Source organism: Syngnathus scovelli, chromosome 8, assembly GCF_024217435.2.
Source record: "Syngnathus scovelli strain Florida chromosome 8, RoL_Ssco_1.2, whole genome shotgun sequence".
Taxonomy (NCBI): Eukaryota; Metazoa; Chordata; class Actinopteri; order Syngnathiformes; family Syngnathidae; genus Syngnathus; species Syngnathus scovelli.
The window spans coordinates 13,425,155-13,438,353 of NC_090854.1; the positions used below are offsets into that span (position 1 = coordinate 13,425,155).

At 41.6% G+C, this 13,199-nt stretch overlaps 1 protein-coding gene across 2 annotated transcripts in view; it reads left to right on the plus strand.

Annotated features, from left to right (window-relative positions):
- LOC125973614 (contactin-associated protein-like 5) overlaps positions 1 to 13,199 on the plus strand; it is a 63,895-nt gene that overhangs the window by 25,056 nt on the left and 25,640 nt on the right. For both annotated transcript variants that reach the window (XM_049727990.2, XM_049727989.2), the window contains 7 exons: positions 1,544 to 1,691; positions 4,995 to 5,198; positions 6,583 to 6,767; positions 7,581 to 7,724; positions 11,105 to 11,381; positions 11,536 to 11,679; positions 12,187 to 12,340. In XM_049727990.2, the coding sequence (XP_049583947.1) occupies positions 1,544 to 1,691; positions 4,995 to 5,198; positions 6,583 to 6,767; positions 7,581 to 7,724; positions 11,105 to 11,381; positions 11,536 to 11,679; positions 12,187 to 12,340 (1,256 nt within the window). The remainder of the gene's footprint in view (positions 1 to 1,543; positions 1,692 to 4,994; positions 5,199 to 6,582; positions 6,768 to 7,580; positions 7,725 to 11,104; positions 11,382 to 11,535; positions 11,680 to 12,186; positions 12,341 to 13,199) is intronic.

Genomic DNA, 13,199 nt, shown 5'->3' on the forward strand with positions numbered 1-13,199 from the left:
GCATCTGGATCAGAGAATGACTTGATCAATGTTTCAGTTAATCCAGTGCGCACTTCTGTCAGATGGATTCCAGAGACTGATCATATGTTGGACATCACTATTAAAGGCTTGTTATTCTTCTTCCTCTTTTTTCATTATTTTTATTTATTTATTGACTTATTTATTTTTTTATTCATTTTATTGATGTTTTTATTTTTTTTTACTTTGCCGTTCTGTCTTAAAACAATTGTACAATGCATATTGAGTATTTCTGCTACCCTTTAGCGCTTTACTATACTGAAGTGAACCTGCTGGGGTTGATACGCTCTCACCTGTTTTCAAGCAGACTTATTATACGCTGACTTATTCCCTGTCATAAATGTAATGGTGCCGGGGGCTGCGGGAAAAAAGATAAGCGCTATGAAAGTGTTTGTGTTTTGACAGAGGATGAAATGAGCAGCCAAGCTTTTCGGAGCATTTTGCCAAATTAAACGACAGTGTAGCGGTACAAATCAACACATTAGGTCTCCGTTTTAAGAAAAGACTTATTCCTCCTTGGCCAAAGTGCCAGTCTCACCCTTAACGGATGCACACGGGCCCAAGATTATCTTCCGAGAAGCAGCCGTCGAGTTTAATGATGCAGCGTCCCGCAGGCGGCCTGCGTCTGTGTTTGCAAACCAAGCCAACATTTCTGGCCATATCTTGACTGTGAACTCGTTACAAATGCCACGAGTAAAGATCTATCCTTTGCGACTCTTTGCTTTGCGGCATGATTCCTTTTTGATTGAATATGTCACCTGGCTAGAATCACTTAGCAGCATCATTAGTCTTTGGAGAGACTCCATTGTTTCTCTCTCTCTCAGTCGCTCTCTGTTTGCCAGTCTACCGCATCTCCCTTTGGCTTTGTTGGGAGCTGAAAATGAAAATGACAAATGATGCTTCACAAATACGCTCTGACGTGTTTCGCTACCCAATGTGAGAATGCCTTTTTTTTTTTTTTTCCGGTGGACACACATGATAAGCTATTTCCGTCCACATGATGATTCTTATGTTTTTATGTCGTTCAAAGACAGGAGGAAAGACCTCTTCCTCTGGTTAGTCTCGGTGTCTGTTAATATTTGAGCTTTATTTAACATATTCATCCTCTGCTGCCTCGTCGCCGATACATGATGTGATTAGTGACACATTTAGAATTTTGTATATAAACATTAAATATGGTGTAAATATGCTACGGCTTTAAAGACCGTTAAATATTATGTGTACATGGCAAATGAGAACATTAAATACGATGTTAATATGGAATATAAAATATGATGTAAATATGCTACATTGAAGTTGCATAGATGATTAAATATCGTAAAATGTTTAACACTAGAAGTGTATTGAACATTAAATGTGTAGGTATATTAGTTGTGTAAAAACAAGAAATATTATGTATAAATAATATCAATTATAAATGTGTGGATCACTACACTGGAGGTGTCAAATGTTATTTATTGTACATTACAATGATTGCCATCTTTAATATTGATAATTTGTCACATCTTGTTTCTGATTCCCACAGACATTTGTCGGGAATATCAATTCGGAAGGTGTCATCCAGAACAAACTCTCCCACGCTGTAAGAGCCCGTTTCCTTCGATTCGTCCCCCTCGACTGGAATCCGAGCGGCTGGATAGGCCTCAGAGTGGAAGTCTATGGCTGTTCCTATAGTAAGTACCATTTGCTGTTGATCTGTCTGCATACCAAAAACAACATTTCCTTGCCCAGCCAAAACACCCAGCATGGCACAGAGCCATCTGCCAATTCTGCAAACACACGAAACGATTCCTTTTTAATCAATTATTAGGCACATTTAATCAATCCGCCTAATGCCCTCCAGTGAGATGTTCTCCGACGCTGAAATCCGCTGCTCAACCAGCAACTATGCTAATGCTTGCCTTTTAATTCTGTATTTTAAAACTCTCATCTTATCTTTGCTGGAAGTTACAAGATAGCAAGGAACTGGAAACAACGCAATTAACGCCTCACCCTGAAATCATCTTGAGAGTTCCTTCAGCCTGCATTGCGTCAGGCGCCACATACTATTGACATACCTGACACGCTTTAAACAAATGAGGTCTGCTGTGTGACAGGAGATTGATAAACTCCTCGAGGAAGTGCACTGTGCATGTTAACTTCAGCCTGCTGTGCTATGCAACGGATTATTTAATATTTTACTTCCTTTGTTTATGTACAATGAAAAGCCTTCAGCGTGATGCAGCATAACCATAAACTCCGACCGATGATGTTAAATTAGTATCTAAAATTTGCCATTAGAATCCCAGTGAAGGCATTTCTGCCTGTTATGAATGCAGGTATACTTAATGAAGTATCCCATGAGTTCACATGATAACAGTTTTCCACAGTTGTTAAAAAAAACACTTCCTAGGGATTCACTCGAAAATGGGGCAATTAAAAGCAGTGAGCGTGGCGGACAATGTCACAATGAGCAGTTTTATGGCGTCCGGCTGCTTCGCACACACATCGCCGTCAGTGTTAGACAAACATAAACGCTGTCTCGCCATTGTTGCCGCCGCCGTCGTATTCTTCAGATGATCAGGTTCAGCCTTCAAAGGAAAATAAGAACGGTCGGTTTAGCAGAGCTCATCCGCAGTCACATTGTCATGCGTGGCTCGCGTTGCCACGTTAGAGCGTGACGTTTCTCATAAGAAGGATTATGTAAAGGTGACGGCCAAAATGCTGCTTCGCCACCAATCGATTGTACACTCTATGAACGATGAGGCGTACAAATGATGAGAGAGGATGAGATGCTCTTCTCACCCGACACGACGTGAGGGAAGACATTTGTGAATTGAAATGTCATTTTCATCGTGAGCGCTTTGCTTTTTTTGTGTGGAGCGATCACACTTATTGTTGTTATTATTGAACACCCCGCGGTGGGCTCAACTGCAGAGACCGTTATCAAACAAAGACCAACAGCGGTTGGCATCAGATTACCTGTAAAGGGAACAAAAAAAAATAAAAAAAGAGACTTCAATTGCTTGTATACAAACAGTTGGGCCTCCTGAAAACAAACCCATCAAGTGTGATATTAAACAACCAAGTCAAACTGTTGTTATAAGACCTGTTTCTGAAAATGTTTCAAGGAATGTGTTGTAATTGCTTCCACAAGGAAAAATAGAATCCAGGTTGTCGTGTGTGCTCGTTTGAAGATTTGGGGCAGTCCCTCCTGTGCCCCCTCTACTCGTCAGAGTAATGAAATTTGTCTTTTTGTAATTGAAATATGGTGTGTACAGAGTAGAATAATGAATAATTATATTTGAATGAATTTATTCCACAAATGGAGATGTTATAAAATTATGTGCAAATGCATAATAACTCCTTCAGGTAAAATGAAGGATTATTTTTTTTTTCAAATTTTGATCTTTTTCATTATAGATTGTAAATGTAATTACTCCAAGACTTTGAAAGTACCAACTGAATATTTTGGAAATACTAACATTAGAGATGCATAAAGTTGCTTTTTAAATGCAGACGTGTCAACTTCAAGTCCATAAAGTAGAAACCCTGACACAGTTTGGCTGTTTCTAGTGTTTCCCCCTCTGCTTAAATAACAGCAATATTAAAAAAAATAAAAATACTGTGCTATATTCAATAAAAAAAATCTGCTGACCATCAGGAAGGCTGGTATTCCCAATGCATATACTTTTTTAAAAAACTGTTGAAAGAGAAAAAAAAGATGAAAAATGAGTTACCCCGATTTATCATCATTACTGTAGCAAGTAAACATAAACACTCAAACTCATTAAAAATTGTTCACACCGGATTTTAGAAACTACAAACACTACAATCGCAAGCCCCCAATGTATTTTGGTGACCAATCTCACAATCCTTCGGGCTGTACTCCAGCTTCGCTGCAACCCTGAACAGAATAAATGAAATAAAATTGACGTTTATATTGCACTATTAATATTTCGTCCCTGGCTACACTACACAAGTGGGCTAAAATGGCGCATCTACTTTTTGGCCTGGCAATCAATCCGGAATGTTGTCCGCCCACAGTCATCTGGGATAGACTCCAGTTTTCCCGCAACACTGAGCAGCATAAACAGTAGAAACTTGATGTCTGTATCAAGATATTGATGTTAGGTGTACCTGTGCAGTCATGCGGTCCTGTTTTTTATTTGATTCATCGTAATTGTTGTAATTAGGACTCCCCTGGAAGCGGGACTAACTTCATCCAAGCCAGTTACTCTGATTAGTTCCTTTGGACGTGTGAAGAAACAGCTTGTTAGAAAATATAATGTTTGTTGCATTTTTTTGAGTGTATGTTTTTACTCTCGCGCCTCTGCGGAGAAAGCCGACTGTGGCGAGCTACAGGCGCAGTCGCTTGCATAGCATTAGTTTGTATTTATGGAGCACACCGTAGTGCTCCGGGCAACACAAAGTGCTTCACAGATCACAAAACAAACAGGAGTGGTATAAAACAAACAAGGGGCCTGCAGAGTTAAAGCACACGGTTGAGGAACAAGTTGTGCTTTTTCGCTATGTGTGTCATGTTGCTTTCCGCGCCATTGTGCCCCTTCAGGAGATAAGCGGCGGGTCCTGCGACTGCATGCCCCCCGCCTCAAGGGAGACATGAACATTAACGCAGATAATGACCGATTCGTTTGCCCCACAGCCACTGCATATTGGAATCATTTTTCACAGGCCACACTGTAGTGGACCATGCGGGCATTCTGACACTAAAATAGATTTTTTTTTTCTCTGAGACAATAGGAAAGTTTTGCACAGATAACACAACTATTTTCCACCCTGTTAAGACTAAACGCCATAAAAATGGGCCTTCTCATATTGAATTCTTAAAATTGTTAATGAGCTTTAAAAATAATGTCTGGATGAATTTCCAACTGAGATCATTTTGACTGCAGGCGCAGTCCACATCTCATTGTCATGTTTTTGTGAGCCGTCACACTGATGCAAGCATTGCTCTGTTCTCCCCCATCTCTCAGAATCCTACGTGGCTGACTTTGATGGCAGAAGCTCCTTGCTGTATCGATTTAACCAAAAGTCCATGTCCACCGTGAAAGATGTCATCTCGCTGCTGTTTAAGAGTCAGCAGGCTAACGGGGTTTTGCTGCACGGAGAGGGCCAGAGAGGCGACTACATCACTCTGGAGCTCCATCGGGGGAAACTGGACCTCTACCTCAACTTAGGTGATGCATGTTTTGTGCTTTAAACTGAAAGAAAGACTTGAATACCATTTGCCACCTGCTGTATGGAGACATATTCTGTTTTTTACATTTCGTTAGCAAAGTGGAAGTTTTGTGTTTTCCTTGGGGAGCTTCCAATGTGAAGTAAAAAAATGTTGATTGGAAAATACGTTCCAACATACTCGAAAACACATTAAAACATATTTAAATACGCTCGAATGTACTCTGATGGAATGGTAACCCATACCGAAACATTAACTCATCCCCAGCACAAATCTTTCTACTCTCGTCAATGGGAGTGAATGATTTACTAATAACCGTGCATTTGCTTATTGCTAATGCTGTTGACTTAAATCACTGGATCAATTTGTTAAGCACTATATGTATTCTGTCTTTTTATAAAGCTCCATAAGGCAAAAGTGGCATATTTGTGATATGAGAATTGCAAGGTAACTCTGGATATGATATTGTCATGATGTTTTGACCAGCGGCGACAGCACTATCCTGTCTCATCTGGAAGGATTTGCGCTTTGGAACCGTAGGGTTTAAGTCGAGTCTCACTGCGGTCCAAAAAAATTGCACCTATATGTTTGATAGATGGGAGTGTGCTTCCTAGATATTGCCGAGGTGCCCTTGAGCAAGGCACTGTTTGTGCACCTCTTCATTCTGATATTCCCCCTCGCATGCTTGCATGTCAGATTTGATTCTCTGAGTGGAGTGCAACACAAATTAAACAGCAGCGTATATTGGATTAAATTGGATTAATATTTCTACATCAATTTATATATTTACATATATACTTCATTAATTGATATAGACTGCAATAGGCTGGCAAACTGTTTTGCCCAAATTCAACTGGGATAAGCTCCAACTCACCAATCATTTTCGAAATTGGCTTGATGGCTTAATCAATGCGTATCGTACAGTGCAATTTGTCAAGTTAACATTTTTTGGGATGGGCCAAATAAACATCGCGTTGATAGGGCTATGTCCCAAACACAGACACTATTGATCCATCACAATTTTGACAATTTGTCTCACATCACAGCAGGCAAGTGTACAATTAACATTTTTTTGTTCTCATCCATATACTTGGATGAACACACTATTAAGAAATGAAATAAAATCAAAAAAAAAAAAAAACAATTGGACAGTAAGTGTCTCACCGCAGGGAGCTTTCTCTGTAAAACCAGAAATAATTTGTAACCCTAATTAATACCAACACTGTACGTCCTACCACCTGTGAAAAAGGTCATTAAAACAACAAATCTTTTAGAATGTTTGTTTCTACATGATCTAATTGCTCACGTATAGTTCTCGAGTTGGTGTCATGGGGGCTCCCGACCTCACTCGCACATTTTGGACTTACCCCCTGCCGTTTTCCCAGACGACAGCCGTCCGAGGTTGAGCGCCCCCCGCATTGCCGTCACGGTGGGCAGTCTTTTGGATGACCAGCATTGGCACGCCGTGCACGTGGAGCGCTTCAACAAGCACGTCAACCTCACAGTGGACGCCCACACTCACCACTTCCAAACCCAAGGGGAGGCCTACTCGCTGGAGGTGGACTATGAGGTGAGCAAATTAGCATCAAGTGGCCCGAATCGGTTTGTAAAATGGAGTGCACTTGATGCATTTATCCCGTAAGCAGAGCAGTGGAAACACCACGCATGTGAGAAGTGCTTGGTCTTACCTCTCTAGCACCGCAGAGGCAAAAAAAAAACATTTAATAGTGGAGGAAATGTATAAAGTATGGATTGAACACCTCCATGCTCCTTCTGCATTATGCATGCGGCCGGCCGAGTGCATATTCAGGATCCCTTTAAAGCCTCCTCCTTTTAAAAGTAGTCAGCCGGACATAATGCTTTCAACTCGTGCAGCTAGCATTAATTAGCGGGCCAAAGCTGATAAAATCTCAACTGTTAAAAAGAGACGTTTCAACCGGGCACGCCGCGCAAGAACTGGCGGGCATAAGTAATGGCTCAATTCCTGAAAACCTTACCTTTTAATGACCACATACTCCATCCCATTAATAATCAGACGCTGGAACGGGAACAGCCTTCCCGGAAAGCCTTTGCCAAACGGCCGTGGGATTTGTTTTGCAAGGAGCCGCAACGTCTAAGTGAGCTTGGCTTGCATTCCGCAGTTTTAGAGATATGAGTTCGGAAGTGTTGAGCTTTCAGTTAAGTTCTTGGAAAGCCTTTTCGGGTGTTCTCTTTGGGGGAAAGCGACTTGTAATAACTCGGAAAATCTTAAAAGTGAGTTTTTAAACATGCATGTGATCAGTCTGAGGATCCTCCGCCTCTTCTGTGAAACCCTTCTCTCCAGTTTTGCCCTCAACCCCAGAGGCCCGAATGAAAGCATTTCTTTACCATATCTTTGTCACAGCTGAGCTTCGGTGGAATCCCGCTTCCTGGAAAACCCGGCACGTTCCTCAGGAAGAACTTCCATGGATGCATGGAGAACCTTTACTACAATGGTATCAATATCATCGATCTGGCCAAACGACGCAAACCACAGATACACACCGTGGTAAGTTTGGGAAAAAAATTTTCCTGCAAATATTTTGTTGTTTTTGTTGTTCCCATTATTATTGTCATCATTATTATTATTATTATTATTATTATTACAAACTCATTTGCCAAACATCGATTTGTGATGGTGAAGATTTGTCATTAAAGAAATTCTAGGAAGAAAATTGGATGGAGGAATCCATAAAGCGGCCATCATTTCCAACACGATGAAGAGATTTGGAGTGTCCGATAATCAGACAGTAACCCCTGCAAACCTTCGCACAGCATCTCGCCCTCACCAACCCTCGCCCTTTAAAGTGTGATTGGGGCATTAAAAGTCCTTTACTGACAACAAAAGCAGGGAGGCGGAGAGAGAGAGAGAGCAGCTGCCATGATGGGAGCTGTAATGGAATTTCAATGGGACAATCTCCCTGAGGTTGATGGAGGGGAATCTCATTGCGAGTCAAGGAGCTGTGATTGCTCTGCACTGCCCTGCGGGCGCCGATAAGGCCTCGGCCCACTCCACGGCCGCCGCTCGCCCTGTCCCGAACATGATGCCTTTCCTGCACTGTGCAGGTTGAACCCCAGTTTAAATTTAACTCATTTGACTCCATGGGCAATAAATGAAGTCATTTCTGGCCCATCTGGAGGGATTTTAGAGTCACTTCTGCCAGGTTTTTCATGAAATTGTCTAGAGTTTTACTGATATCATTCAGGTGACTTTCTGGGAAGTGCTAATCAGAATGCAACCTTGACGCCACTTGACATGTGAGTGTGCATTTAATATCACTTTTTTTTTTTTTATTACAAAAATTCTTGAAAAACAAGGATAAACCACCAACAAGCGTTTTCCTGGTTTAACTCCACCCACACACTCAAAGATGTAAAAAATTGGAAGAGTTTGAGTATCTTGGGATTTTTATCACAAGTGATGGATTGATTGGTGGGTTGCTGCAGCATCTGCAGTGATGTGGATTCTGTATCAGATTGTCATGATGAAAAAGGAGCTGAAAGGCGAGTTTCTGCATTTACTGGTTGATCTTTGTTCCTACCCTCACCAGTCTTTACGAGCTGGTGGCCATGGCCGAAAGAACAAGATCACTGATACAAGCAGCCGAAATGAGTTTCCTCCACGGGGTTACCGCGCTCTCCCTTAGGGATAGGTTGAGACGCTTGATCACGTGGGCGGGGCTTTGAGTTGTACCGCTGCTCTTCCATATCAACGTGAGCTGGATATGGTGGCTTGGTCACCCAGTCACCCTAACCCAAGGATGCATTGGAGAATTTGTACTTGTGTGTTACAGGCTTTACATCACGCTGTTAAAAAAAAACTTATTTTGGTGTGTTAGTAATTAATACTCAACATGCATTGCTGTTATCGCAATTATCACTTTTGGCTTTTTGCTATCCATGTCTCATGTGTCATTGAAAACTGCTAATTGCAGAGCTTGGCTTGATTCGTTCAAACATGTTTAGTGGGTTGATTTCATGCTATTTATCTTTTTTTTTTACGTAGAGGCGTGAAAATTGCGTAGAGGCCTCTGGACCGGGAATTTGACATGCTATAGATCCTTGGAATGTTTTGACCAAAATGTTACACGGGAACTGTTTAAAATTGGAATTGCAAAAACACATCTTTTTAGAAGTTACCTGCTGAGGAGCATTTCAATTCTTGCTAGCCAAAACAGCAGCACCTACAGGTTGGGTTTTATATTAATCAAAAAAAAACTCTCCATATTCTTATTTTCAGAAGGGAAAAAAAACAAAACAGACAAATATAATTTTCTCACTTTTATAGATGCTATTGTTAATACATGGTCATTAGAGATTGTTCTGATGAGTCCATTAAACACAACAGCAGCAGGCTAGGGAAAAAAAAGAAAATCTCTGAGATGAATCAAAGTGTGGAGACTCACTTGGTGCTGTAAACGACTTCCCTGAACAGCATTACAGATGATCTTACGTTATGTGAAGATGGCTTCTTTGATGATGATTACCGTTTCAGTAGACTGACGTTGCGATGTTATGTGCGTCCATGTTTATGCTCCGGGGAACTATGTGACTTTTACGTCTCTCCCAGTTGACTCGTTTCTCTGTATGGCCAAAAATATAGTTTTATTTGTATTTTACAATTGAAGGCTTCTTCCTGACGCCCAATACGCAGTTGAGTAAAGGAAGTTCCCCGGCCGCAATGTAATGATAGCTAGAATGTCACTCTGAACAAAAATATCATGTCTCGGTGTATTTGTGTGTTTTTTTTTTTTTTTGTCTATCTAGCTAGTAGACAACTTTCCGGTTCATCAACAAAGAGTGCTCTTATGATTTCAATACGAGGTTACTTGGTTTGTGTTCTGCTCCGTTAGCAGCAATTATATAGAGGCCTCTGCTTACCGTGAAATTATTTGCTAGATATTTTCCACCCCAACTTGGAGGATAATATTGGCTCCAATTAGCACGTTCTGAGAATAACAAAGGTGTTGTGGTTGTGAGTGTTGCGCCTGGACAAACCATTTTGACAAAATTAGCGGGAGATGTGACAGCTTTAAATGAGATGGTGTTACCGGAAAAGATCAGAGTTGGATTAGTCAAACCAATTAACTACATTAGAGAACAAGAGATGTGTCAAAATGTCAGCTTTTACAAAGATAATCATGCTTCAGTCTTGATGGACAATTAAAATGAATTCTTCATAAAGTTCTTTAATTTCATTTGAATGTTTTATCCATCACTTGGGAAATGAGTTAGTACCATCAGAGCCTTTTATCTATATTTGGTAGCTATAAAAAAAAAAAAAATGTACCTGTTCTTTGGATGGCGGAAAAACATCACATTGGGAGGTGAACAAATGTTGAAAAAAAATATTTCAAGCAAATTTTGTGTCATTTTTGAGTATATGAAATGTCGACCTGGCTGCTGTAGCACTAGCATGCAGTGAATACAGCCCACTGAGTACGCTGCGTATCCACCAGACTTGACAAAAGGGAATAATAATATTCCACAATAAGTCTTAGATTTATGATGACATAAAAGTGTCACGATTTTCCATCAAAGGCGTACAACTCTACGATCCGCTATTGCACCGCAACAGTTGGATCTTAATTATATGGAGAGTGAGAGAAATCCAACTGACTTCCCAAATGGGAATAAGACTACCCCGGCAAAAGTCTTGGATTCATGATGTTTCAAATGTGTCAGACCTTGTATCAAAGCTGATTCACTGAAACGGTTGGAGTTTAATTATTTTGGTCCGGGTGAGAGAAAGGTTTCACAGGCGGTTCTTTAGCCATATGTTCCGTGCCTGAGCATGTCAACTTGATTTCCATACAAATAGAATTCATTCTCACATGAGACACGCTGTCCTAAAAAGCGGCGTAAATTGGTGCCTGTGTCACACTCCAGGGCAACGTGACCTTCTCGTGCTCACAGCCCCAGCTGGCGGCTTGTACCTTCCTGAGCGCCAACAGCAGCTTCCTGACACTTCCGTCAGCGGCAACGGGGGCGTCTGCCACCGGGGGCTTCTCCGCCCGCTTCCACTTCCGCACGTGGAACACCGAGGGGCTGCTGCTGTCGGCGCCGCTCGGCTCGAGGCCCCGGAGATCAGAGTTGCGGATCCACGATGGCCGGCTGCAGCTGACCCTGCACGACTCCGGGCGCGAGTCAGAGGAGGTCTCGCCAGGTGAGCGGAAAGGTGACACGCAAACAGAATTTAATCAGCTTGTAAAAGAGAGCCCTGGAAATAACATCAATTGCCGTACGCTCGTTGCCGCCTTGAGGAGCGGAAAGACAGAACAAATAACTCTTTGGCTGTCATCTCATTGGTTCCCTTGCAGATTACACAGTCAATGATGGATTGTGGCATTCCGTGAGTCTGGAGACGAGCAATTTCCTCATTCGTCTGACGGTGGACAGCGAGCCGCCGTCTGAGATCGAACTGTCGGCCGCGCTTGAATCCAGAGGCAACTTTTACTTTGGAGGTTGGTGTGCATGAGGCTTTTTTTTTAACCCCCCCTCTGCATAGACCTTTTCAAAACATTAGTCAACAAAAAGCTCCAAGGTACCTTTGTTGTGAGTGACTGCTACTGACCTTGGGGCTCTTAGAGCAAAATAAGAGTCAGAAAAATGGAACAAAAGATCATTGGAGGCAAACTAGTATGGAGCACATGCAGCATTACAAAAACTGACAAAAAATTGTAGGCAGTGGTGAGTCAAAGTCAGAGGAGTTGACTTGGAGCTTCGCCAGTGGTTAGCGGTTTACGTTTATCATGAAAAAAGACAACTGCCATTAATCCCAGCTAAAAATCAATTTACCTGCTGAAATGTAAATTAAAGCTTCCATTCCAAGAAAGTTGTATCTCATCTGACATGTCACATTCAAAGTAACATGAGAGAGAAGAAAGCTAAAATCATTCAAGGCTCCATCTTCTACTACCCGGAAGTAGGCCTCCATGTGATATTATGATGAAAATGTCTTTTCCTTCCAGGCTGTCCCACTGCCGACTGTCCGTCTCCGAACTTCCAGGGCTGCATGCAGCTCATCTTCATCAACGGCCAGCCAGTGAACCTCAGCCATGTGCAGCAAGGCATGCTGGGAAACTTCAACCACCTTCACTTTGACACGTGTGCCATCACAGACAGGTAGGGGACTCGTTTTAATTTCTCAAATAATGACCTCCACTCGCCATCCACTTGGAACAAATAAACATAGGCACCTCCTCCTTTTCCCCACAGGAACGTGAAAACGAGTCTTTAGTCTAATTACCGATTTTTCACACACTGTTAACTAAGCCCATTTCCACTCCAATCAAAACACCCGCACCTACTGAGGAACCTAAACAGACCCTGACATGAGTATTATCTTGCCACATGTTGCGGATTGAGTTAAATGTACACTATTATTACTTAGGATCTGCCTTCATGTCGAGACAGCTTCTTAAACGAGAATCAGCATTCCATTAGACTTTAATGTGTGGTTGTGCAGTCATGTTGTGTGTGTCCGTGTTTATGTCCTGGGGAATCTGCCCCTGGCCAGTGCAGAGTCTTGCTGGGTTTTTTTTTTTAACTTTGGTCTTGTGTAATAAATAGGATGGGCACTGCAATGTTTTCTCTATGATTAAGATCATTTGACTTTAATCCTACAGTATCTTTGGTTCATTTTTTTTCAGGCCTATAATTGTCTAAAAAAAAGAGTTTGATGCTAAATGTTGCTTTGGCATACATGTTTGGTACCTGATCCTTCAGTGGGGATTTTCCTGATTGAATCCACCTTAAACCACCACTAACATGTTGCAATTATGAAATATATCATATAACCACAAGCAACCATGTCCAGTACATCAGGAGCAGTTGACAATCAATAAACCAACATGAGATGAATACAAGAAATATAAATTCTTCATAGGCAACAGAAATATTGATTGATGTGTACAAGATCGCTACAGACGTGTTTTGCGAGTCAAAGTTGACTCGAAGCTTTCTGAACAACCAAACAGAAGAT